This window comes from Alligator mississippiensis, chromosome 13 (genome assembly GCF_030867095.1).
Source record: "Alligator mississippiensis isolate rAllMis1 chromosome 13, rAllMis1, whole genome shotgun sequence".
NCBI lineage: Eukaryota > Metazoa > Chordata > Crocodylia > Alligatoridae > Alligator > Alligator mississippiensis.
Window position 1 is genome coordinate 1496855 of NC_081836.1, and position 27252 is coordinate 1524106.

The 27252-nt window shown below is 43.7% G+C and overlaps 1 protein-coding gene across 3 annotated transcripts; it reads left to right on the plus strand.

Annotated features, from left to right (window-relative positions):
• The first annotated feature begins 171 nt into the window (after positions 1-171).
• On the plus strand, positions 172-27036 carry CDC42 (cell division cycle 42). Of its 3 annotated transcripts, none has more exons than XM_014597186.3 (6): positions 172-274; positions 13358-13499; positions 16432-16504; positions 18719-18828; positions 18939-19136; positions 24050-24939. In XM_014597186.3, exons 2-6 carry the CDS (start codon positions 13395-13397, stop codon positions 24137-24139), a joined length of 576 nt encoding a protein of 191 aa, XP_014452672.1. In that variant the 5' UTR covers positions 172-274; positions 13358-13394; the 3' UTR covers positions 24140-24939. The 3 variants fall into 3 exon arrangements, with proteins under 3 accessions (XP_014452672.1, XP_014452671.1, XP_014452673.1); XM_014597185.3 differs by lacking the exon at positions 24050-24939 and adding an exon at positions 25597-27036 and having other exon boundaries at positions 175-274; XM_014597187.3 differs by lacking the exon at positions 24050-24939 and adding an exon at positions 25597-27036 and having other exon boundaries at positions 208-278.
• The last annotated feature ends 216 nt before the right edge of the window (positions 27037-27252 follow it).

The window sequence follows — 27252 nt, forward strand, 5'->3', positions numbered from 1 at the left end:
GGACCGTTGGGCTGTCCTCTAGTAACAGAGAACCGGACAACTTGGTGTGTGGGGGACAAGAGCAGGGCACAAGGGGTCGGGTTTTGCACCGCGGGAGGACGAGCAACCCGGCCGGCCTCTGGCGGGGTGGGGACGCGCTTGCCCCACACGTGTCCGCGCACGACACACGACAGCGCCCAAGCCCCGCCCTGCCCCGCGCCGTGCGCGCTGACGTCAGGCCCCTGCTCGGAGGCGAGGAGACCCCGCAGAGCTGCCAACGCCCGGCGCGGACGAGGTGGGTGAGTGCGGCGGGGCCGGGCCGGGGCCGGGGCCGGGGGGCCTGTCCGCCCGCGGGGGCCGGGGCCGGGCCGATCCTCCGCCGCGGGGCGCTGCTGGGGCGGCGGCCGCTGCCTCTGCCTCCCCGGCGCCACTTCCTGCTGCAGCCGCAGACATCTTGCGGGGGGCCCGGCCCGGCCCGGGCGCGCTCCCCGAGCCCCGCGCTGACACGTCCTCACGGCCACCCCCGCCTCCTCTGTAACCCCCCCCGCCCCGCCCCGCCCGACCACACGTTGCCGTTTGCCGGCAGCCCGCGCTCCCCTCCCCGCCCGGCTGCCACCCGCAGCCTGCCCGGTCCCTCGGCGCGGCGCGGCGCGGGCTCCCCTCCCCTCCCCTCCCCTCCCCGCCCCTCCCCGCGCTGCCGGGGCGCGAGCGCAGAGCCGAGCCGAGCCGTGTTGTCGGGCACGTGCCCGCGTCCGCCGTCTGCGCTCGTCGCTCCGATCCCGACAAGATGGTGGGAGCCGTCTTGCTGTGCTAGAGATGCCGCCGGGGAGGGGGGCAGCCCCGGCCCCAACCCCATCCTCCCCGCCAGGGCGTTGTCCGCCCGGGGCTCGCGCACCTGCGAGGATGGAGGGTGAGTCCCACACCTCTGTGGGCGGCCTGGCCCAGCGCGTCCCTGCCTTGTCAGTCCTGGCATGAAAGCGGGCTGGCAGACGCATCGCGGGCAGCCGTGCGGTCCCGAGAGGTTCAGCGCTGCAGTTTGTGATCGAGTCCCGTAGTCCGCGGCTTGTCCGTAGACGCGGCGCGCTTCGAGCAGAACGAGATGCGCCGTCCGTCTCGCTGCCTGACACGACCCGCGGCGCCCGGACTTGAAACGGGGCGCGGGAGTTGGGTCAGCGTCTCGCGTGTTTGCAGAATGACTTGGGATAGCGATCCTTTATTTGCCTCTTGTCATCAGTACAAGACCAAAGGGAAACGATCAAGTATTTTTGCAGTAATAACATTTCAGTCTGGGGACTCGGCAGCTGGAATGGATGGCGCCCGTAAAGTTCCCCATTATCTGTCCTGTAAAGGGGCAGCATGTTCTGAAAGGAAAATCGGCAGACGAATCAATTTTTTGTGAAAATGATCATGTTTGGGTAAGACTGTTTTTACTAAGGAGCGTAGAGCTGGTTCTGTCTGTCCAAACCAGTCACTTAGTATTTCCAGTATTACCCTTATATAAAGATCACCGTACGTCTCCATAAAGCAGGGGCGGGCGGGCAATTATTTTGGGCAGAGAGCCGCTTACTGAGTTTCGGCAAGCCATCGAGAGCTGCTTGACAGGCAGCCCAGGGCAGATTAATATTCATTTTCTAAATGTTTAGGGGCCCCGCGGGCCAGATAAAAGGGCCTGGCGGGCAGCATCCGGCCCCCAGGCCACATTTTGCCCACCCCTGCCATAAGGAATAATTGAACAAAATGGTTGTACCAAAGAGTGGGTAGCTTTATGTCAAAATTTCACCAGGTAAAACCGATATACATATATGTAGTGTCTTTGTATGTGGCTGCTCACGCTTAGGCTGATAATCTTGAGACTAGGTGCATGGTTGGTAAACTGAAAAAAAAAAAAAAAAAGGATGCTATAAAATGATTACTTATTCCAGGAAATTAAATTAGGTTTTCATTGCTAATACAGGTTTCCTGCAGTCTTTCCAACATTTCTGAAGTAAACAATCTAAATTAGGGCTCTAAACATGAAATAGTTTTGATTTCCTGAGCACTGAAATAATTTGCACTGAATATGACTAGCAGGCTACTTTAAAATTCTCGCTGTGCAAAATTGAAGGCATAGGAGTGGAAGGAGTTCTGGCTGAGAGAAGGAGGTTGGAGATGACTGAGGAGATAATGCACATGCAATTAATGAATGTAAGAAGTTGGTTACTTGGGGGAGGGGGTTTATTGATGTTATCTCTGTTACAAGAGCAATGGTAAATTGAAAGGCAGTGGATTTTAGAGCTAAGAGGAAACTCCTTCCCCTCTCTAATGTGAACATGTAAGTGCAGATTTTCATTTCTGAGTATCTTGCTGCTTCCTGTCAGATGTCTAACACTAGGTCAGTCTTTGACAGTTACAGTAGTAAATAGATCGCTGGTCTAATTCAGCATGGAAGCTCCTTTGTGTCTATTAGAAAGTCCTTTCTAGTACCAAAACTGCCCTGCCCACCCCAGCTCCTGGCCCTCTGAAAAAAACCCAAACCCCCCACCCTGCACTCACTGGCTGCTACAGTGGCCTTGGGGCTTCTGGGGGCTTGTGGCAGAGCCCCCCACGCAGCACGGGTGAGTGCAGGCGTTTTTGTTTTCTCTTCAAAGAGCCAGAGCTGGGGCAGGCAAGGCAGCCGTTGAGAGCAGGCAGGGGATGGGATGCCTGTGTGATTCAGCACCAGCCAAACCTCTGAATCAGATTCGGCAGAATCGATTTGGGACAGCGATTCGAATCACCAAATTGTATCGCTGTCCCCCGAATTGGCCCTATCCGGAGCGAATACAAGCCACTTCGCACAGGTCTATTAGTTTTACAGTCTGGCAAAACTATCATTAGTTTCATAGGGTTAAAATTTGGTACAGAATTCTAGGTGACCTGGGTATTTATGGTTCTCCACTACTTGGCTAGAGTGGTGTGTGGATAAATGCCCGACATTTAATGATGGGCTGGGAGAAGTAAACACTAGTTTCAAGTAGTAGAGAGTCTGAGGGTTTTGGTTAAACATCCTGTAGTTTATTGAATTGTTGAATGAAAGAAACAAATCCAAACCTACCTGTGTTCCTCAAATGAAGCATTAAACTGGTGAATATAAGCCTTAGGGATGTTAGCAGCACTGGTAGTATTTCATGTTGGGTTTGGACTTCTGCTTTTCTGACTCTTACTAATTCCTTCTTTTAATTGAAGTAATTTAAAACCTCAAATTACTGTTGAACGTGCACTTCCTTAGCCAAATAATCATGTCTGTCTATCATCTGGGTGAAAAGAGATGAGTTAAAAATAATTTGGTTATCCCAATCTCTCTCTCTTTCCCCCCCCCCCCTTTTAAATTTAGATCAGGCATGCAGATGTGTTAAATCTGGTATTTCTGGATTTTGGATGTTTTGGTAATACTCACTTTAGGTTATTATGCTATGCCATTAGCAGCTGAGCACCTCTTTCTGTCTCTCGCTTTTGCGCAGTATCTTCAGTTGTGTAGTGAAAAGACCAGAAAACTAATAGCATGCCTTTCTTGAAACATCCATCTGTAGTAGAATAACCCCCTCTGAGCCCAGCCCCGTTGGGCTGAGGCATAAATGTCAAATCCTTGTCTCTATGAAAGCACGCTGTTGTAACTAAATCTAGTAATAGTGGTGTTCATTTTATATATTATATAGACAGAATGAGGGATGGGCAAGACCCCTGCCACAAGAAGCTTGCAATATAAATGACCACCCCCAAAAATGAGTAGCAAAGGAAGGCAAATGGGGAATTAAAGGCTACACCTCTCCTTTCCTCTGCAAATGTCTTGTATGGTGGTTTATATTCATGAACACAGGGTGTCACACAAGAAATGTGGAGTGCTAGGGTCTCTGTCTTTTACTTCCTGGCTTTTAGGCAGAAGGTAGTGCAGAGTGGTATGTAAGTGGTTCAGAGAGGTACTTTTTATTTCTCCAGGGTAGCTTCTGCATGCATGTGTTTCTGAGGGATCACCAACCGTGCATGCTTGTCCATGATCATCAGGGTGGTGAATGTTTTCCACCTCATGTTGCACAAAGGAGGTGTGGTTTCCAACTGCTTTACTTCCTTTCCGTGATTAGGCTGTAAGTACAGAAACCACCCTGCATCTTAAGTCTGGTTTTGGCTAGGCTTCTAGCTCTCTTGAGTTACTTGCTTTTGACTGTAAATATATTTTTAGGTAATCTAATTTTAGGAAGTTTTATATGCTGCCTTTTTTCTTCCCATTTTGTTTAATGAAACCTCATAGGTCCCCTACCTGACCGGTCGGACAAATATAATTTCTACTGTTTTAAATGAGAATCCTCAAAAATACATAACTGTCTTGGAAGGGGTAGAAAATCCACAGGACATATGCACAAAACTCTGCTGGGAGTGTGCTCTGCTATGTTACTGTACACAAGTGTATATTGAGCCAGTACCAGCAAATAGTCCAACAGTATGCCACGGACAAAACTTAATTGTCTGTCTTGGTCACTGTTAACTCAGGAGTTTACTGACATACGTTAGGCTGAGAGACTCATGCAGCCAGTTGGTAACAAACTAGCTTAGGAAGCTGTAGTATGTTTGGGAATCAGAATTGGTGAACATACTGTGTAATAAGTCGGATATAGTTACTCGATGCATTCTGTTAACTATTTTTCCCTAAAAGTTGACCAGATTGTAAATTAGTGGAGACACATTCTTAAAATCCCCTCCTTAATACTGCCTTCTCTTGAAAGCTCTCAGAGCTGTTTTACAATCTACTGTAGACAAGCATTTGAAAAGGACCATGCAAAACAGAAGTTATGTTATTATTACAGACAGTAATTAAGATTGTACATGCTGACTGACAAACTACTAATACTTTTTTTTCAAATGTAAGTTTAGTGCTTGGTCTCTGTCCAGAAGTCACTCTAATGAGAAAATGATGTTCAAATTTGTTGTAAGGTAGTCTGAATTAGCAGGGCTGAAAATATTCACTAATTTCAAAATATTGATTCTGCATGCAAAACTGTAACAACACTTAGGTTAGCTGTTCCTATACTGTCAAATCCATTGGAAGGAGCGCAAAGCTCAGCTTACTGTGAGGGGCGACACCTTATTGTGGGTTGTAGGCAGATCTTGGAGTATTGCTGCCTTCAGAATGTTGGATTAATTTGCTGCCATCTGAATGTCGGATTGATTTAGGCTGTTTCTCCCCTTACAGCTGCCATCCCGGAGTGTCACTCCAGTTTCCTTCCCCTGCCCAATCTGATGCTTTACTTCCTGCTCCCTGTCTCCTGCCTAACCTATAGTGTGCCATGCACAGGGGCTGCCCATGTCATTTGTGGCATGTGTGCTGTAGGCTGACCTCTCCTGTCATAAGGAAACATGTTTTGAGAAGTGAAAATATTAATGGATAGTATGATTTCATCTCAGAGCTTTACACTGCACTACCATTTGTTTAAATGCCTTTCTCACAGAATTGATAGCAAAGCATCTGAATTGTCAGTGTCATAGCAGAAAAGCTTTTTCTGAGTGGTGAGCCATCTCAGCCCGCTGTAAAAATGACCAGACTTGCAACTGGTCCCCCTCAGTAGCTGGTTTTGCTTTCAGCTCTTGGGGACTTTATTCTGGTCCAAGTGATATGCCCCTCTTGGAAGGGGTCAGCCCCTCTGTGATGGTTCCCAGATTAATATTTGGTCTCTGCAGTCAGACACAGGAGAAAGGGTCAGGTGCTCAGCGAAGTGGAGGTGGCAGGCATTTTTAGAAACTAAGGCTACCTGGTTATTCATGCTTAGCAAGAAATCAAAGAGAATCCTTAAGCTTTGAACCACTCTAAGGGATTCTTTATGCCATGAGTTTGAGAGAACTGAACCTGGTCTTGAAAGGATTTCCTCTTGCCTCTTGTGTTGCTTTGTTGCTTGGAGTTGGCGTGAGCTACCTGCTTTTGATCCAAGAGTTTAACTTGTTACAGGTGTTCTGCAGTCCTAGTTGATGTGACCCTTTGCTGTGCTTCAGAACGAGATGCGGAGTTAAACATCATCAGCATATCTTAGCACAGGTTTAATTGACAATCTCAGTACTTCTTGCAGGAGATCCAAAGTTCACAGAGGTTGATGGCCTTGAGAGGTGAAGCCAGTACTTGGGACCACTTGAGGCCTGCAGGAGGGGAACAATACAGCCACTGCTCCTGCTACATGTGGGAATATTATTAGTCTCTTATGGTCACTGCCCAATTGTAGAGAGCAGTAAAAGCATTGACATTTCTGTGATCAAGGACTTAAGAAGAGGTCATGTAGTGTAGGTAGACGTAATGCCCTGGTTGAAAGTCTGATGCGTGGCAGCCACAGTGTCACTCACTATGTAGGCTGGGTGCTTTCTCGGGGCTGGCTGTCACTTCCTCATGGCTCCTGTTGCTAGGGAGAAGGCCTTGTTTTAGAGACACAGTGTTGTATTTATATCAATGTGTGATCCCGATATGCTTCTGAATAGCATGCGTGTTAGTAGATTCAGCCTTCAGCTGCATACATTTCAAGCTATTGTCAAAGTGCGTAAGGTTAGTGTGAGCAGCACTGGAATATGTGGGATTCTGTTGTGTCCCATGATTCCCCGCATTGTGAGCGCTGTTTGGCCAGTTGCCCAGAGGAGTGAAATGAATGGTCTAATTTGTTTGTGAAATCGCTTGGTTTTTTTAAACCGCTTTTCAAAAACAGTTTTGCTTTCTTCTGCAGAAGACGAGGTTTTTTAATGTATTAAATAGCAAACTGTCAGCAAGCAAGGTGCCTCACTCAGCAAATATTTTCCCTAAGTAATTTGTAACTTCATTATTATACATCTGAAATTAAGTGGTTGATGAAAGTTCTAAGACAAAAAGGTAGCAAATGAAATCTAGTATTTTAAAGAGCTTGATGAAATAGGTTCTTAACTGCCTGCTGGTGACTTATCTGTAGCAATCTTTTAACTCGAGCAGTGAAATGGCAGCAGCAGTACTGCATGAAAAGAGGAAGCTGTGATGCAGCTGTCTCTCAACAGGAAACTAAGACAGGATATGCAGTCAAATTTGACAGCTCAGCTTCCTGGCTAAAGATGTGTGTGTTTTTAGGTTAAAAACATGAGACATTTAAATTTAAACATACAAGTCCGCAAAAAGATGGATTTCAGCCGACTCGAGGAAGAGGTAGAGATGGTAGGCATGGTGCCATGGGAGGACAGACGGAAGGATGAAAGTGCCCAGGGAAGCTTCTAAAGAGCACAGGATTGGAAGCCCAGCAAGAAGCTCATCTGACATGATGGAAAGGCAAGAAGAGTGGCAAGAGACCAATGTGGCTGCACAAAGAGCTTCTAGGATGCCTCAAATGCATAAGAAAAGCATACAGGCAACAGAAAGATGGGCAACTCGCCCAGGAAGCATACCAGCAAATAGCAAGAACTTGCAGAGACAAAACCAGGAAGGCGCAAAGGTAAAAAGTGAACTTCACCTGGCAAGGCAAGTTAAGGACAACAAGAGGCTCTGTAAATATCTTGGCTAGAAAAGAACAACCAAGGAAGCTGTGGGCTCAAGATACAGAACATGCAAAGAGAGCAGAGCTCCTCCACAGCTGTTATGCCCCAGTCTTCACAAAGTAGGATGCAACCAGACAGCTAAAAGGATTATTTTGTTAAGGAAGGGGACAAGCTGAGAAATGTGCTAACAGAAGAAACGGTCAGAGAGCTTTTGAGGATTTGAATTAATTTAGGTTCGCAGGGCCTGACGAACTTCAACCTAGGGTACTGAGGGAGTTGACAGAGGAGATCTGAGCCCTTGGCAATCATATTTTACAGAGTTGCGGCAAAAGAGGGGGCCGGGGAGCTATAGACCAGTTAGCCTCACCTCTATGCCTAGGTAGTTGGAGCATATTCTAAGGAAGTCCTTCTGCGAGCATCTAGAGAAGGAAGAGCTGATCAAAGAGCAGTCAGCATGTGGGGCAAACTTGATTGTCTTCTTTGACATAACTAGTTGGGTGGATAAGGAGAGTGCTGTGGATATAGTGTATCTGGATTTTGGCAAGGCTTTTGACAAAGTCCCACGTGACCATCACTTAAATTGGAGAAATGTGGGTTAGACAAACCTACTACAAGGAGGATAGCTAGGTAAATAGCCACAAGCAAAAGATAAAACAGCGCAGCTGTTTGAGCGCTCGTGGCACTTGGGACAGGTCCCAGAGGACTGGAAAAGGGCCAGTGTGGTCCCTATCTTTAAGAAGGGGAGGAAGGAGGACCCAGGTAATTACAGACCCATTAGCCTCACCTCTATTCTCATCCAAACCTTAGAAAAAATCATAAAGGATCACATTTGCAGGGGACCAGTGGGTAACACAATGGTGAGGGGCAACCAGTATGGGTTTATCAGCAGGCAGATCTTGCCTGACTAACCTGGTCTCTTTTTATGACCAGGTCACGTAGTGCTTAGATGCAGAGGAGGAAGTAAATATTATTTACCTGGATTTTAAAAAGAATTTTGACATGGTGTCGCACCCAGTTCTTTCGAGTAGACTGAGTAGCTGTGATATGGATTTTTTTCACAGTAAGGTGGGTGAAAAACCAGCTTATGGGACGCACCCAGAGAGTGGTGGTGGATGGGGCAGTTTCTCCCTGGAGGGATGTGGGCAGTGGGGTCCCCCAAGGCTCTGTCCTTGGGCCCGTACTGTTTAATATCTTCATCAGTGATTTGGATGAATGTGCTGAAAGCACCTTGTCCAAATTCGCAGATGACACTAAACTGTGGGGCATAGTAAACACACTGGAGGGCAGGGAGCGAATTCAGGCAGATCTGGACAGACTGGGGATGTGGGCAGATCAGAATAAGATGCAATTCTACAAGGATAAATGCAAGGTGTTGCACCTGGGGAGAGAGAATCTCCAACACACCTATAGACTGGGGGGCGCCTTTCTGAGAACCGTAACAGCGGAAAGAGATCTCCGGGTCCTGGTTGATGCAGAAATGAACGTGAGTCGCCAGTGCGACGAGGCAATAAGCAAGGCTAACCGCACTCTTTCTTGCATCAGCAGGAGCATCATGAGCAGGTCTAGGGAAGTGATAATTCCCCTCCATGCAGCATTGGTGAGGCTGCAGTTGGAGTACTGCATCCAGTTTTGGGCACCGCACTTCAAGAGGGTTGTGGATAACCTTGAGAGGGTTCTGAGAAGGTCTGCTCATATGGTTGAGGGTCTGCAGGTGAGACCCTAAGAAGACGGACTAAGGGACTGGAATCTCTTCAGCCTCCGCAAGAGAAGGCTGGGAGGCGATCTTGTGGCTGCCTACAAACTCATCGGGGGGGGCCAGCAGGGAATAGGGGACACTCTGTTTGCCAAGGTGCCCCTCGGGGTTACCAGAAATAGTGGCCACAAACTGAAGGAAACAGATTTAGATTGGACTTGAGGAAGAAACTATTTACAGTAAGGGTCGTCAAAATATGGAATGGGCTGCCAAGGGAGGTGGTGCTTTCCCCTACCTTGGAGGTGTTCAAGAGGAGATTAGACAGGCATCTGGCTGGGGTTACCTAACCCCAGTGCTCTTTCCTGCCTGGAGCAGGGGGTTGGACCCGATGCTCTACCAGGTCCCTTTCAAACCTATCTATCATTATAAATGATCCATGTTGGAGTGGCAGGAGTGGAGACCCACAGAATCTGATCTGGGCCTGGTGCTGTTCAACAAGTTTATTAGTGATTTGGATGGGGAAATAAAGAGCTTCTTGAGCAAATTTTGCAGATTGCAAGATTGGGAAGGATTGCAAATGCACTAGAGAACGGAACAACCTTGATAGATTGCAGAGTTGGTCTGGAGCTAACAGGATGGAAGCACTGGGTGTTGGCTGCAGCCAAAGCTGGGGATTTTGACTGGGATGTGCTAGTGTTCCTGCTAGGACTAAAACCTGGAGGTTCTTGGCTAGAAGGTCTTAGCCTTTTGCTCAGGGTCAGACTGATCACCACGTTTGGGACCAAGAATGGTATGGACTTGGGGAGGCTTTGCCTTCCTCTGTAACAAGAAGTGTATCCTTCTTCCTTAGATCTCTCAAGCATATTTGAACAGTTCTTGCAGCAACAGGACACTGGCAACTGTTGTCCCCCTTCTTCACCTGTGGAGGTTAGGGTGTTATGCTTGGTGGTTGTGTAGGAGGGTTGCTGCGTTCTTTTAGTAATAGGCTAGTTAAGGATTTATCTCAGATGGTTTGGATAGGGATGCTCCTCTTTGGTCTAAAAGGGATCCTTACAGTCTAAACAAGCCATAGAATTGATTCAGCAGCTCTTGAGCTGAACGCAGTAACTCAGATTTGCGTTCCGTTTTGTCTGTAGTGTATGAATGATCTTGTGTCGCTGTGAGACCTTTTATCCTGTTTAAACTTGCAAGGAAATTTAAATCTTTAACAGTGTTCCCAGCAAACTGCAAAATATTTTAAGGGGAAGGGAAATAGAGGCAAAGAAGGTTTGGGGGCTTAGCTATATTGTGATGGAGCTGTGCAGCCTCTCCTTTCTGTTTCTGTACACAAATTTTATTCTCCTGTAGAAAAGAGTATGAGGAGGATGCATCTGACTTGTTTTGTATTTTGTCAACATTGCCAAAAAATGCTGTTGGGCAAAAGCCACCTAATTGGAAGGACAAGAGATGCTGAATGAGGATGGGTGATGGGTATGGTGGTATGTTTTTAAATTTTCCATGCTGTTGCCATGTTACATGCATCCACATTTTGTGCATCTGTACATATCAGTGATGTACAGGATGCAGTGGAGAGTCTGTTTTAACCAGCTATCTTGGTTACAGCTTGCCTTTATATGAAATTAGCTTTATTTATGACACGGTATAAACTTTTACAGGTGTCTGTACTGTGTGTATAATGCAGTTTGTATTACACTTATAACTAAGTGTGTGTGTATATGTGCAAGGGGAAAAGGGGGCATTTGTGCTAGCAGTCTTTATTTTAACAGTCCATAAGCACTTAACGTTAATGTTGTATGAAATCAACATCGGGTGGCCATGTTAGTGGCTGTGGCTGGAGAAATTAATTTCATTTTTAGAAATATTAATTGCTTTCTGAGTGGAAAGGAAAGGCAGATTTCAGATAAGACACTTAGTGATTAAAAAAACCCCAAAATTACATCTTGTTCTTTCATCAGAAGATGATGATGTTGACGTACGGTACAGATTGGAGGACTGAGATTGTGCAGGATTTATGTAGGCATGGTAGATAGAGTAAAGGGCTTCACTTATGTGAAAAGAACTGTATAAATGGCAGTGTCATCAGTACAGGAAATAGCAGATGCTGCTTTTAGGTGATGGTGGTAAGATACTTTCTCAGTATGATTTGAAGTTGTTTTAGTTGTTGCTGACTGACCCATGACTGAGGCACAGGAGAAACGATTGCAATAGGTATTGAACTTCTTAACAACTGTTGAGAAATATTTTTTCTGAAAACTGAGATTTTCTCCAACAGCCACTGCAGAAATATGCGATTGTTTTCAAAGGCAAAGGGAAAATGGCTTGTTTCACCTTGTTAACAATTATCTTGCTTTGAAATTTTGACCAGGGCGTAACATTTCAGTGGGCGCCTCTAGCTAGAAATGGTTTGTTTAGACATGCATTCTCTGTTCATCCTGCTTGGACTTTATACAGAAAAGGGTTTAGCTAAACCCTTCTTGTGCATCTTGAGAATAATTGCTGAATTTTTATAGGGCATAATTTTGAGAAGCAGTTAGTTAAATATATTTTTAAAAAGGTTTACTGTACTTTTGAAAAGTGACTAGTGCCATGTGTCCCCCGTCTCCCACCCCACAACTGTAGTTCAAGCTGTCCTCACCTATTTACTGGAGTGACATGGAACTGAGAGATCAAGTGACTTGTATTGTGTGCTGGACTTAGAGCTTGGACATGAGTGTCCAAGTGCTCGTCAGTGCTCTGGCAACAAGACACTTGCAATGGCATGTAGGTGGGGTGGCATCCAGGTAATGATGAAATCAGTGGGAGTTTTAGCACTGACTTCCCTGGGGTTAGCCTAGCCCAGGATGTGAGGTTTGTGCCATTTAGACTAAGTGTGTTGAGTCACTGGAATATATAAAGCCCAGTGGCTTCTCCTGAATTTTGTGATCTCTCTAGGGAACATGACTTCTGGGGAATGTAATCCCTATGGAATTTCAGCTGCGCAGTGTTTCCTCCCCCACTCTGGGAAATTCAGGTTGTTACTTAAGATGAGTTTATCTTGAATGTTAAGTGCAATTTTTAAAATCTTGTTAGCTCAGTAGTTCAGCTAGGTGAGTTAGTCGAGCATTAATGTGCATACCATAAAAATCTACGTTCATATTCAGAACTCATGCTTCTGGTGTTTCTACATTTCCTCCCCTTAAGTATTTTTCCATTAAGACGCCTTAGAAAACGCATTGAAGGGTTAAGTGATTCAGTGAATGTTTTTTATTTTTAATCTAGTACTTACTTTCTTATACTTGTTTAATACAGGACACTCAGGTGCACAGTCATGCAATATTACATTGAAAAAACCTTGTCTTTAGCACTCTGCCAAAAACTATAACAAAGACTGCAACTGGAATTAGTATCTAACCCTAGACACTGACTGAGTAGTTATTTTCTTAATAGACATGCTAGGAATTACAACAGTTAACTTCCTTCTTGCGGATTCTCAGCAGTGCTGCCAAGCTGGGGATGACATGCGTGAGGGAGAGGAGCAGGAAGAAACACAGTATGCTTGGATTTATGAGAGTGTTTGGCTTGTCTTTTGGTAGATAAGCTTAACTTGCGGTTTGATCAGTAGCGACTAGATGGTAAAATAAATAGCTAAACAGTGGATATAAAACTACTTCAGAAAAGAGTAATTGCCTACCTTGCTGAGAGATGATTTTGTTTAAGTATGGAAGGCCAAGTGCTCTAAGCCTTTTGGATATTGTGGGATATACATCTAATGAATAAATCTTACTAACATTACATCTCAGTTAAATTGCCTCAACTCTGACCTGGAGTGAAGGGAGAGTTAAACATTTCTGACACATTTACACCTGCAGGATTCTGTAGCAATACCATATTTGCACTGTAACAGTGTGTATCAGTGTCCTTTTGATAAGGATACGACTGTTATCTGCCTATACCAGGGGTTCCCAGAGCTTTGCCCCTGAAGGTCTGTTTCAGAGGGACCTGCACTTTGGGAACCCTGGTCTTCGCTGTTAGCTTGTTTTTCCTCTGACCTGATTGAGGCGTGCATGAATTTTGAAGAATAAATTGGTTATCTTGACTGCTAGAAGGCTACAGCATCTGAAGCTAGTTATGTTTTAATTAAACTTGGGGTAATAATTATACTTAATGCTTTCCAGTAAGAAAGCAAGCAAGGATCTTAATCTCTCTTTTTTTGTAATCCCTTAGGTTCTTATTGGCCTGGATAGACTAACCAACTCCAGCTATGCAGACAATTAAGTGCGTGGTCGTGGGTGATGGTGCTGTTGGTAAAACATGTCTCTTAATTTCTTATACAACAAACAAATTCCCATCGGAATATGTACCAACGGTGAGTATAAAGGACTCTTTCTAATTGTGTTTTGGGTGTGGGGAAGGAAAAATTCTGGGTAGTTAGCTTTTATTTTGTGTCCTACCAAACCTTTTATGAGTAGCTTCTTTTTTCTTCCATTTCTGCTTGAGAGTAGTATCTGCCATCTCCTGGAAGACTTGAACAAACTTAGCTTAGGGTGTATTTTGCTCGTACTCTCTCTGTGCATTAACTCATTTTGATAACTTGTCTGTTTCTGCTGGTTGGGCATCTCTCTAAACCTGAGTATCTGTTGACAACCATTTGGGTTATGTGAGTAAGACTCCAAAGTGTTTCCTCTTTTTTAAGTGGGAATGAGCAGCAGGAGCCTATGGGCTGAAAACATGGTTGTTTAAAAGTTGTCTCTTCACATTCCCAGATTGGAGTGTTCTTCAAATGGTGCTTTTGGGAATGCTGCCCCCCCAGATCTTCCTGGACAGCTGTCAGTGGACAGACTAGAGTATCAGCCGCTCTTCTAACAGACCAAGTTCTAAGCTTGACTAGTTTGGTCTATACACTGTTGTGTCTCTGCATTACCAGCATAGGGTTTAGGTTTTAGAGCCCTTAGGGCTTGTTGATAAAGGGCCAGTCAAAGAAGTGACAGGCCAGGAAACGGAAGATATTTTTTTGAAGCCGCACAGTAGTAGCATAACAAGCTGAGCTGGTACCTGGAGCAAATCCTGTGAGGGGTGGGGAGGGTAAGTCGTCTTACCCAGGTGGGAACGCTGAGGAACATGAGATGAGCCACTGCTGTGGTGTGTGCTCTGTCTGCCCCAGCTCTGTTATTCTTGAAGTAACAGCAGCTGGGAAGTGTTTTGGAGTTCCCAGCGTGGCAGTGCTTTGGGGGCACAGACTCTGTAGGGGTGGGGGTGATTGTGGCACCCCTCCTAACTCGGCACTTGAGGCGAGTGCCCCTCTTGCCCACCCTTAGTTACAGTAGCGACTCGGGTACCTGTCCTGGCACCGCCTCAGTTTTATTCACTGTGTCTGTAGCTGGAAAAAATTTGACGAGCACATAAGCTTCTGAAGCTGTACTGAGCAGTAAAAAAGGCAGGTACCCTAAGCTTCTGAGCCTTCAAAACCTTAAGGATTTCTGGGAATAGGGGGTGCAGGTTTATAACACGTTAAATGTCAGTGAGTTGCACTGGGAATCTTGTCCACCGGCCTCTTCTCCTTCTTGTGCCTTGTTTACATTGCGCACGTGTAAGACCTGCATTTGGAACAATATCTGATAACTAAATTCATCGGTCAAAATAAGAGGCACTAAAATTGATGTTTCCCGATTAGCACTGTCAACTGAAACCCGATTTCAAAACAGGATTCTTTTTTGAAGGAGTGAGAGACTGGTTCCAAGATGAACTGTAGCATCTAGAGCAGATACAGGCAAACTGGAAAAGAATGGAAAGTTAAACTGGACTGGACCGAGCTTCAAAGCTATCTCCATTTTATTAATCTCAAGACCTGATATTTGATGATATATTTTTCAAGACTATTAAACTTGTGACATAGTCCTGCTAATACCCCACCTTTCTGTGGTAATCTTCTGTGTTGTATTTTTGGATGGGGTTGTGCATTCACTGTGTTTTCTTTGCGTACCATGCACCCCTAAATAAGACTTGCTTTGTTTCAGGAAAGCAGAATGAAGGAATAAAGATTTTCCACCCTTTTCCCCTCGCTGAGTCGTGGCTAAATCCTGCCCAGTGCTCTTCAGGAAAAAAACTACAGTTTTAACCCTCTCACAGCTGCCAGTCTCTCCCTTCTGTAGACCCCTGGCTCATCTGAGCAAGGATCAGTGTGATACTGGTTTCAGAGTTTGGCTGTGCTGGTATTAAACTGGTGAAAACCTGCATTGTTCCTGATGAAGGACGTGTGTGTTTTTTTTGAAGGGCAGTTCTGGACTTTGAGAGCCTTCCTATAGATAATAGATTTTGACGTAATAAAAGTTTTCCTTAAAGAACAAACAGTATTGGACAGCTCATTTCTTGGTTTGGCTTCATTCCCGTACATGCCTACATGCCTCAAAAGGCTTTCTTGAGCACAGTGTCACTTTAATGCTGTGCATCATTGAACTGAACCTTAAATAAATTGAGTACGCTTACACCTATCCTATATGGATGTTAAAATTAGCTCAGGTGGTAGCAGTCCAGGAACCATTTAAGAAATTTCCTTCACTCCCCTAACTCTGTCTACAGGAAATCCTAGATGCTCTGAAGGGATGAAGCCCACAGTCTCTGGAACATGTAGGGAGGCACACTGCACTGCACTGTTCTGGAAGACCCAGTGTTCATTTAGCCTCTCAAATCCTCTCTCCCCTCCCCTTGCCCCCCTGTTCTAGATATTGTCACACAGGGAAGTATAGATAATGGTAAATAACAAATTTAATTTTGAATGAAGCTAAAAGTTTTTAACTTTTTTCCTTTCAGGTCAAATGAAACATTTTAATTTTGAGATGAGATTTGAAATGTGTGGGGTGTCTTTTGCTCACCTGTGTGTCTTAAGGGTTATTTCTGCTGCCCTCTTACTCCTGCCCCTTGGCTTTAAGTGAAATCAGGTTCTCTCTTCTCATTTGATTTCCAGATCTAATGTGAACCAGCCTTGATAAGATCTAGAAAGCCTTACTTCTAAGGCATTACCCAAATTGGAACAAATTTTCACTATAGTTTTCAATTATAACTTGTCTTCATATTGGATTCTCTAGAATTCTTCACATTCCATGTGTTGACTAGACTATTGCAGGCTTCAGGGACTTTATGTAAACGGGTATCTGGAAAGTATGGTGCTAGCCTGCTTTAATAATCCTAGAGGCACGGATTGAGGGGGTCTGACAAAGTAAGTAGGATGATCAATGTTGGACAGAAGTGACTTCCTCTTGCTCCCAAAACTAATTTAAATGTTTTTCCCCCTTCTCCTTTAGGTGTTTGATAACTATGCTGTTACAGTGATGATTGGTGGGGAGCCATACACCCTAGGCCTGTTTGATACAGCAGGTGAGAAGGTTAATCTTTCAGTAACCACACCAAAGTACAACATTTAGTTATGTGAATTTGGGCTACTAATTACACAAGCTGTGTATTGGTTGGTTCCTTGTAGAGGGAAACATCTAATACTGCTCATAATACAGTTCTCAGTGACATACTTGTTTAGTAACTGCTTTCCCAACCCTTTTTTGAAGTGGTCTTCAGAAGTTTCCCTTTTCTTCCCCATTAACCACCCCTTGGCCCCACCGTCACACATTTGCACCTGCATGCATGCAGGGGGGTTGTATTCGCTCTGGTGGATGTTTGACGAGGTTCTAAATGGTGTCTAGACTGTTCACCAAACGAATGCCAAATGCTTCTGTCCTAGATTTTGGTGGCTCTCTGGACACTTGCCTAGACTACGGGGGAGTAGGGGAGTGGGTTTTATTTGCATATAAGAATGGAATTTGGCCACTAAAAAAAAAATCAGTCTTTTTTTAAGTCCTGTCTGCATACTTTTAAAACAGGTGTTTTTTTTAAAGAAGATACTAGTCTTAAGATCTCACTTTAGGTTAGGCAAATCCTGGGAGGACTAGAGGACCGTTATTCTGGTTTGTTATTAAGTATAGTTCCATGTTGGTTGACTGCTGAATATATTTGCTGTTTAGGGATAATCGGGTGCTTTCATCTACTTCAGAAGCTGTGAATGCAGTAACTTTTCAGACTAAATAAGTTCTTTAAGTCTTCTACTTGCACATTTAAAAAAGATTCTTAAAACATCAGACATGTAAGCTTGCCTTCTAGGAGTCAGAATATGTTTGCAGGGATAGATCCTGACTTTTAATGGTCTTTCATCTCATTAAGTCAGTACACACTAGTCAATACAATCGCACAGCCAGCACCTATCCCTTGTGCAGGAACAATTACAGGCTTTGGCTAGTTCTAGACTGACAGTTGTAATGGTTTGTTTAGAACTAGACAGTTTCGACTTGTGGGAGGGAGTTCATCCATAATAGTAGGAAGCAGAGTTAGGAGAAACCCACTCTTGTTGTCGACTGTGACCATCATTCAAGCAAGCACTGCTTATATTGTGACTTCAAGGGTTCCCTATGCATCTAGCAAAGTGTGATGGAAAACATTTGACATGAAGATTTCCTTCCTCTTGTTAGGCTGTGATAGGTAGCTCTATCATTAGAGATGCTATAGTCCTTGCCCCTGCCCTACCAACCAACAGGAGCTTTTTGTGAGAATAAGTCTCTTGAACTTATAAGATGAGATCTTTGAATCGGCTACCTGTGAATAGAGCAGATGACTTGTAAGTGCTCCTTGACTGTCAAGGGTTGCTTCTAAAAAGAAAATTAATGAATGAAGTTGGAGGACGCATCCAGCTTCTGCGTTTATAGACCCAGTGGTCAGAGTCTACCATGATTGTCCTGCAGTGAGGGGACCTCAGTTGTGAAAGAGAGAATCTTGCATGCTTTCTTTGGAGTACCCTTTACCCCAGCCCTTCTTGGGACTTGGCTTCTTTTAGGTGGTGCTGTCATAGGATATAGATCCAATAAAGGGAGTCCTAACTACTCCTTTTTCTAGTTATAAGGATATTCATTCTGTACCTTATGACAAATGCAGCTTTAAGACATTCGTGATATGAGTACTCTTCATGCTGGTTGTTTTCAGTCTCTCTTTTAGACTGGCCTGGATGTTAGAAGTGTGCATTAGTCATAGATTTTTGCTAAATGTTTTCCAGGATGCTATTGCCTGTTACCAAATAAAAAAAATCTTGTGTTGTTCCAGTTATGCAATTCTGCCAGTTCTGGTAGAGTGAAATGTTATGTAGTTGAGGCCATTTATTATTGAAACTTTTGTGGATAGTATGATGATGGTATTTTATCATCCTACCCCCCGTGTTCTGCTTGCATCATTCCAAGAACAAAATTTAAGATTGTTTTGGTGATGTGTGTTACATGGAATGGAGGCAGATAATTTTTGTTCATCTGTCATGTATTTGAAAAGTAAGTGTATATATGGGGTTTCTTTAACATTTGCATTTGTGGTGGCTGTATTTGTTTAACCATTGGTTACTCAGTATCAGGTCTCTCTAGTGTAATACTGACTGGTTATGTAATTCCTTACAGACGCGAATAGGGTACATTGTTGTTCGACTGAAAAGCTATCATCCTGGAGCAGCTTTTGAAGGATTCCCCTTCTAACACTGTGCCTGCTGGGTTTTTTTTTCCTTTCTAGGACAAGAAGATTATGATAGATTACGACCCCTCAGCTATCCACAGACAGATGTGTTTCTGGTCTGTTTTTCAGTGGTTTCTCCCTCTTCATTTGAAAATGTGAAAGAAAAGGTTAGTCGCACGTTTTTGCCCCAAATGGGGCTGGTACACAGCGTTGGCAATAACCGTGAAATCATGCCAAGTATTAATATTATAACCAATATGTTCTTTGTCTCCTTTAGTGGGTACCTGAAATTACTCATCATTGTCCAAAGACTCCTTTCCTGCTTGTTGGGACCCAAATAGATCTCAGAGATGATCCCTCAACAATTGAGAAACTTGCCAAGAACAAGCAGAAGCCTATAACTCCGGAGACTGCTGAAAAGTTGGCCCGGGACCTGAAAGCTGTCAAATACGTGGAGTGTTCTGCACTCACACAGGTAAGAACTGTCCTCTAAATAGCTTTGCCTGTCTGTGTTTACAATTTTTTTTTCTTTTCACAGCTGTGGAGAACAGCTAATTATAGAAGAAGGCTCTTAACCTCTTTAACGTGGTGGTATTGACACTATATGACCAGACAGAGATTCTCAGAAATGAGGGCTTAGATGTGGCATAAAGGGAAGTGCTAGCATGGGGAGTCAGCCCAGACAAATGGGGACTGAGACTGTAGGGGTAGGTGAGGTATTGCCTACCGCTGTTCATTGTTGGCGGATCTGTAGTTTCATTGCCTAATTAGGAAGAGGAGGATCTGAGCAGTGAGAGAGAATACAGAATGCAGCTTGCCAGTGGGGAGAGTAGGCAAAGTGGAGGCCTGCTGATGGTGAACATATTCCCCTTTAAAAGGGCTAAATTAACACTTTCTTTCAAGGACTAGGAACCTTCATTTGAAAGTGTCCTTCCCTTCCCGTGTATTTTAGGGAGCAGCATTCCTGCATCTTCCCTTCAGAAGTGTTTAATTATCACAAAACGATAGAATGGCAACTCTTAGGACAAGTGTTCTTCACAGCCATGGACACAGTGATTAGCTATTCATGTTTGGGGGGGCTGTTTAAGCTTTTTGGATTCCGAGAAGGTCTGCCTACTTCTTGCCTGCCTCATATAAACCAGTTCCATAAGCTTAGCTTAGTTGCATCATGGTGTTTTTAACGGCAATGTTCAGAGTACTTGCATTCACAGTATTGTGATAGAGACAATAGTCCATGGGACTAACCCCTGCTCAGAGGATGATTTAACTATGCTTCCTGTTGTACCACTCTCAGTTGGCAATTTGAAAGCTATTCACATTTTAGATATAATTTTCCTAGGTGATCGTTAGCATTGGGACCAGAACTATGCTGGTTACAGTCACCTAAATCTTGTGGTAAACCAGATTCTACCACGTACTAGCTAGACAGCATACAGGGTGTATTTCTGGTCCTTTTGACCCCTCTTCCCCCCCAATCTATTACCTTATTTTATCTTGAATAGATGCAGACAAATTTTACATGGCAATACTTACAATTCCTGGAGTAAGAACATGCATGTTAAAAGCCATTCTCCATCAGTTTTTTAAAAATTTTTACATGTTAAAACAGGAGAAACACAATAAATCTTTTTGCAGGGGAAGAGGACTTCTTTGTTTCTCAGTGTCCTCTCTTTCTTTTGACTACTATTTCTAAAATCTATAGATTTGTAAGAAAGCAAGCTAATTATGTTGGAGCTTTTTTCACAGACTCCTTCTGAGATTCTGGTAGGACACCTCTTCATGCTTTCTGGAGATCCAAGGGCAGTTCTGTATGATAGAGCTGACAAGTGTCTAATCTGGGAGACTCCAGAGCATGACCAGTAGGTTCGCTGGTAATCCCACCTACCCACTGAAGTTTAAAAAATGGATTAGTGAGAGTCAGTGTTTCTTAATGACTACAGCTTTAGGCTGGGATTTGAAGGTCTCAGTTTCATTCTGTCTGACACGTCCCTTGGGGGGTGATCTTGGACAGATTACTTCACCTCTTTGCCTTCATTTTCCCCATCTTGGGATAAAGATGCTGACATCTTTTAATAAAATGTTTCAAGATATCTGGGTGAAGAAAAGTTTATATAAGTTTAAGTACTGTGTTTTGAGAGAGATTTGGAAACCTCCTCAATGCCATTTTGCAGCTGTGAAATATTTGCATACAGTTAGACTCATCAGGGGTTAATAAACACTAGTGGCTTTTTGTAGGACTTCGGGGGAAAATGGTGCGTCCTAAATGTAGCCTAATACCTTCTGTTCACTAAAATTAGTATCTTACTCCAGTTGAACTGTCTTCATAGTCTCTCTTATGACTATATTCACTTGTTAGACTTTCCCAATTCTCAGATGGATTCTGGGTATTCACCTGAAGTCTGCCCACTGTTTCTGTTCTTTAGCATCCCTACGCTCTCTTACTTTCCTGTGTCACTCTCCCCGTCTTGTAGCTGATCTAGCTAAACAGCCGCACAACAGAAGTAGTCTGCAGGGCAGTGCCTGAGTTCCTGATGAGTTTTCACCAGTGCAGTTAACGTGCATATTCTAAATACAAAACGAACTTGACTTTCCTAGGAAGGATGAAGGGTTTTTTCACTGAAGCTTGAGTCAGTAGAAACTGATGAGAAACATGGAGATTTGAGATGTAGGCAGATGTAACAACTTCATCAGTAACAACTGATACAGTATAACTGTTTCAACAGGGTGTTTCTGTAACAAGCAGTGTAACTTTAACCTTGTTACTCTCCAAGATTAAAGTTGACAGTGATTTAGCTAAGTTGTATCACTACAGGAGCATGCAGATGTTGCATGGTAACAGCTGCCCCATCCTTGTTAGAGGTGGTGAAAGGTATGCTTGTCCAGAGCCTTTCTTTAGTTCCCTGCTGCAGCGGGTTACATGTGTAAAGTGCTTCTCCAGAGCTCTTGTCTCTCTAGGACGTCGGCCTTTATTGGTGGCTAATGCTTTCATGCGTGGACCTGTTGCTTTCATGTGACAGATGACTACAATGTGGATAGTTACATAGTTGATACCATTTAGTCTTCTGTTGTGGGGTAGGAAATTTCCTTCTGTGCAGGGAAAAAAAAGTTCCTATTAAAATCCTGAATGAACTATAGGCAGGTAACTTCTGGGACTTGTGTGAGGAATAAAATATGCCCATTCTGTATGCCCCCCCTTCATATTTGCCGGCTGATTCAGTGGCACGAGGTCATGTAGCTTTTGACCAACCCACTTTCCCTCCCTCTGGAGATGGGCAACTTTAAAGCACCGGATTAAAGTAAGGCTGTTTCTGGTTCTGGCCTAGAGTCCCTTTGGTGACTCGGTGTCGCAGTCTGTCACGGTGGTGGTGGGAGCCGCTGGATAATACTGACCTGAATCACGAGAGGATTGAGAGCTGCTTGGATGCTGCTGTATTGAAAGTTGTAGAAAAGCTTGGGGGGCAGGGGAGAGGGTGAGTAAGAGTTAGTGATTGTGAAGAAGCAGGTGGCCTCTTACTTTTTGATGCGGTCGCTGCCTTTATCTGTTTTTTAGCTAGACTTTAAGCTGGCCGAGACTCACGGAGCACTCGAGGCTCTAGTTACTTAAGATAGTGGAGAGTTGAATGCTGTTTATAACTGGTCTCATTTCTCTGCTTGTGAAGTTAGACTTCATCATAATTAGCTGACAGTTTTGATGAAACCAGATTTGGAAAGTATTCATGTCTATGAACAGGGTGAAAATGGCCTGAACAGGGTATCTAGTTTAGCCAGCCAGAGTAGGTGGTTAGAGGGACAGAGCTGAACATCTCTTGAATGAAGATTTCACACCGCTCGCTTTGTTTCAGTCTGCCAGACATCTATGGCACAGTCTGTTTCATGTTAGGACTGTACTGTGCAGTCTTAGTCTCTTGTCTTCTCTTCTTTTTGCCTTCTGTGGTGCCTCTTAAAAATCTTTTTGAAGGTCCCCTGAACTAAAAGTATAACTCTTCAGTAAAACAGAGAAATGCTGATAGATGAGCCAAGCAAACTGAAAATATCTTTTCCTATAGTATTTCAGTTGTAATAACTTTAGATGTAGCTTGTAACTTTTAGATTTACAAATTTTCAGGTAGAGATGGGTTTTTCAGTCTCTTCTTGATTCATGCACACTTCTAATAAAAGCATATTGAATTCTGGTTTCAGAGAGAGCTTTCCAGCAGAGTGCTTTTCCCCAATCCAGTCAGGAAGGGAGAAATGTTTTCCGTCTTGGGTGACAAAATTTCTTCCTATAAGCAGTGGTGGTCTCTGTGGAATGAGTGTTTTAACTTTTTATTTTCCTCTTCTATTTAAACTAGTTCCTCTGAATTTTCTGAAGGCCTCACATTTTCTGAAGGTCACAGTAGATTTAGGCGAGTCCAGTTAGCATAACCTGAGCCAGGTTCCACTTCTGGCACCCACAAGTAACTTGGTAGACTTGTATGGGAATGGTAATGTATTGTAGAGTCCCTGTTCTTCCTGGGTCAGACGCGATGCATGCTTTGTGCTCTGGTGTAACCCCTGCAAACTTAGCCTGTGACTGCTTGCTTTGGTGTTGGGTCCCACAGTGTCATAAAAGCATTCTAATTCTAACACCCTTTTTCTGTCTTCCCGTAAGATGAGTGGTTATACTTGCTTTAGTAATGAGACTGAATAACTGAAATATGCCACTTCCACAGCGGGCTCTCTACGCATTGTGTTAATAGCACTGGTAAGGCATTGCCTCTCTCTTTAAAGACTGGATGTTTATATTGGAAGACAGTGGTTTATGAGGCTGAAGTACTGCTTCCAGCTCTGTTTTTAATATGCCCGGCAGTCTGGAGATCTCAGTTATTCAGGGGCTGAATTCACAGAGCAATTCAGTAATTCTAAACTGGCATTTAAATTGCTTTGGCAGTGAGCAGGGGCCACTAGCATGAGCTCAGTTCCATTTATCTGAAGCGTTCATGTATCCAGCATGAAACTGGAAACATGTACCTGATGGTTCATTGTGTTGACATGGGATAAACCCATGCCTTTGCCCATTTTTCACATATAAGCATGTTGGAAATGTTCACTCTAATAGTCCAGATAAGTGGAAATGAAATTCTCTTAACAGCATTCTCACTAACCCCTGCTTTGTTTGTCATTCTGCCCTCCTGGATGTACGTCTAACTTGTTGGACTTCTGTACTTTCCTGTGTCTCTCTAACCTGGTCTCCTGACTCTGGATCTTGGAGACGATAATTTTCACCGCTTTAATAACAAAACAAAGCAAACTTGCTTGTTACATTTGTGAATTCAGCCCGATTTTATCCTGAATGCTCTTTATATCTGCTTGTTTCTCTCTAATCCTCTAACCTGGCTGCTATTTTTTCTCCTCCCCTCTGTCTTGTAGAGAGGTCTGAAGAATGTGTTTGATGAGGCTATCCTAGCTGCCCTCGAGCCTCCGGAAACTCAGCCCAAAAGGAAGTGCTGTATATTCTAAACTGTTTCTCCTTTCCCTCATGCTGCTGCTTCCTCTGTCCCACTACTGTAGAAACCTGGTTAAAAATGAATAAACCATCCTGATTTGAAAGCTTCTGTGTCTCTGCTTACCATCTTAGAGCAACCTCTGTATTAGCTTTTGGACTGAAAACAGTATACACAGTTCCTCAGTAAAGCATTTGTGATAACGTGGAACATGAACTGGACTCGCTTAACTCTGCTGCTTGGGTTGCCAGATGTGGATAGCTTTACAATTTAGGATATTGGGGAAAGGGCCTAAGTATCTAATAAAATAAAATAAACCAACAAACCCCCCCCCACAAATAAATAAAAACAAACCACCCTGATTATTTAACTTTCCTGAGAGCCAGCTGGGAAGAAATAATGCACACTTCTCATTTCTACTTGTGACTATTGTTAACTGTATTTGCATGACAAACGTACATGAAACGGTGACCTGCAAGTAATGCTGTAATGTGAAGGATTTTCTGGTTCTCCTTTGTGCAGTGAGATTTTTGTTGCTTATTGCTTTGGCTGTCTGTGCTGTAGTGGAGTATGTCAATCCTCGGGGGAAGGAAATATCAGTGTACCTGCTACTGCTTCGAAAATATGTTAAATTCCTGCTTTCACCAACACTACTAGACTTCTTTGTTTTTAACAATAGATTCTTAAAAGCTTGTCAATGTAAGATGTAAAGCTGCTTCTTACTTTCATGCTTCTGACTTTTGTCATAAGGGGAAAAACTTCAATTGTAGTTTACCTTTAACTTTTGAAATTAAAAATTGGAGTTGTTTGTATAAATGACTGATGAGGCTTTATTCCTGTTTGCACTTGCTGGCTTCAGTTTAACATTTATACAGTGTACAGTATCCCATTTTGTAATTCTCTCATTTTGAAGTCTTTGACTGATACCATGCACAGCTTCTGAATTCGACTTGTCTGCTTCTAAGCATTTAATGTGGGGGCAGGAGCTTGATCAAAACAGCAGACTGCAATTCATCTTTGCATGCTTGCCTCCTATCTATTATCTAAAACACAGGTGTCACTGCACCATGTTGGGGAATCATTACTCCAAGTGTGTTCAGATCCAGCTGTTTCATTTGAATGAATGCAGTACCTTCTGCTTTGTCATTAGCATGTGAAATGTGTGACCAGCAAACTAATCCAGAAAAATCAGTATTTCTTTTGCTTCTTGTGAAATGTGTTGGTCTGCAGAGAGAATTTTCAGAGGATTACTACGTTGTTCTGAATATGGAATACTCAGATAAAGGACTGCTAGCCACGGCGACACAACTTGGACAAGGCGTAGTTAAGCAAAATGGCTTTCTGGAAATTCTAGATCGCAGTACTTTTTATTCTTCAGTCTTGGGGTTTAATTCTGCCTTTGGTTTTATTTTGGCTTTTGTTTTCATAATCCAGAAAATGAGACCGCCCCTTTTTCTCTTTGCCCCTTTTCAGAAAGGCCTAAAGAATGTATTTGACGAGGCGATATTGGCTGCCCTGGAGCCTCCGGAGCCGAAGAAGAGTCGCAGGTGTGTGCTGCTATGAACATCCCTCCGCAGTCCCTTCTGCAAAGCTGGTGTTTGATGTCATACTAAAAGCAATGTTTAAATCAGACTAAGGATACAAATTTTAAAACATGGTTATTTGGGGGGTTGTTTTTTGCGCAATAATGACAAATGCCCTGCACTCCCATCTCCCCCACACGTTCCCTGTGTGAGATGAGAATGTTAGTGTTCATTCCCAGTGCCCCTTCCAATTCAGTTAAAGACTAGTTAATTTTGAGTAATTATGTATTATCAGAAAACACTGATCAGTACTAGGTCTTTTTTTTTTTTTGTTTACTGTTTCTAATTTTTGTTTAAAGTCCAGGCATGCTTGTGATGACTTGTTCTGTAACAGACTAATTCTGGGCGGGCGGCCGTACTGAAGCCTTGTCCCTTACGCCGGGTCGGCAAGACTCTGGATTCTTTGAACTTCTGAGGCTGCTCTGTGGCTAGTTGAGCCTGGCAGCCTGGGTATGAGCATGTTTTGGTCCTCAGAACTGGTTCGGGAAACTAAGAAGTCCCAAGCTGGTGCTTCTCTAAAGAGGGGTGTAGAGTGCTTATCTGCATCTCCTCTTAAGTTGCCTTGTATCTCTTCCCTCGCTCTTCTCTGAGAAGGTCAGAAGTTTCCACCCTGTCCTTTCTAGTTTGTGAAACCTTAGGAATAAATTAACTGCATCTTTACTTCTGGATGCACCATCAGACTTCAAACCTGGTTTGCCACATGTGTCTCAATCTTCACATGCAAGCTGTCACCGTGGTAAGAAATAATTGTACCTTTTTAAGCAGGTCCAACTGATTTTCAGTTGGTTTTTAACAAACGATCTTTTGCCAACCAGTACATTTAAGAAGGAGCTTACAGTTACCAGCATATATGGTGTTGCTGAGACACTTCCATACAGAGCCTCTGAGAGTTGGAGGTGGTGCTGATGGGTGCATGCCTTACAGAATGGTTCAGCATCCTTTTAGGAGGGGTGGAAAGAGAGACCTTTGGTAGGAAAGAACTGTAGGGGAGGGATCTCTAGTATTTAGTGTGGCACCATAGGGACCAGTTAAGGGAATCCCCTTTGCCTGCATTGTGCTTGTAAGTAACCCTGGAGCCTGTAAAGAGGGTTCCAGTCTAATGAAGATCACATGTAGGATCTTTATGTAGACGCCAGTGTTCATAGGGATTTTACCAAAACTATATTTTGGCTTGCAGAATCAAATTTTTTAATACTCGGGGAATCCTCTCCATCTTCCCCAAACTCCTAATTCTTGTAGACTCACTAGTGTTGAACCAATGCTTTTTCATGTCTAAGTTCTTTGTATATGCATTCTTTTCAGATGTATTAAACATAAAGTATCTTCACAAGCCTGCCTGAGGATAATTTATTTTCCTGATGTTTATCTGTTAATTGTTTTAGAGAATGCAAACGTGGCCAGTTCTCCCCCATTCAGCCCTGTTCTCCATTTGAGTAATCTCTGGTTCATTCTGAACACCTAGTTCCAACTATTTCCCCTTTGTCTCTGTTTCCACAATTCCAGTGGTGGTTGCAAATCTATTGGGCTTGCTACAGTGTTCAGAAAT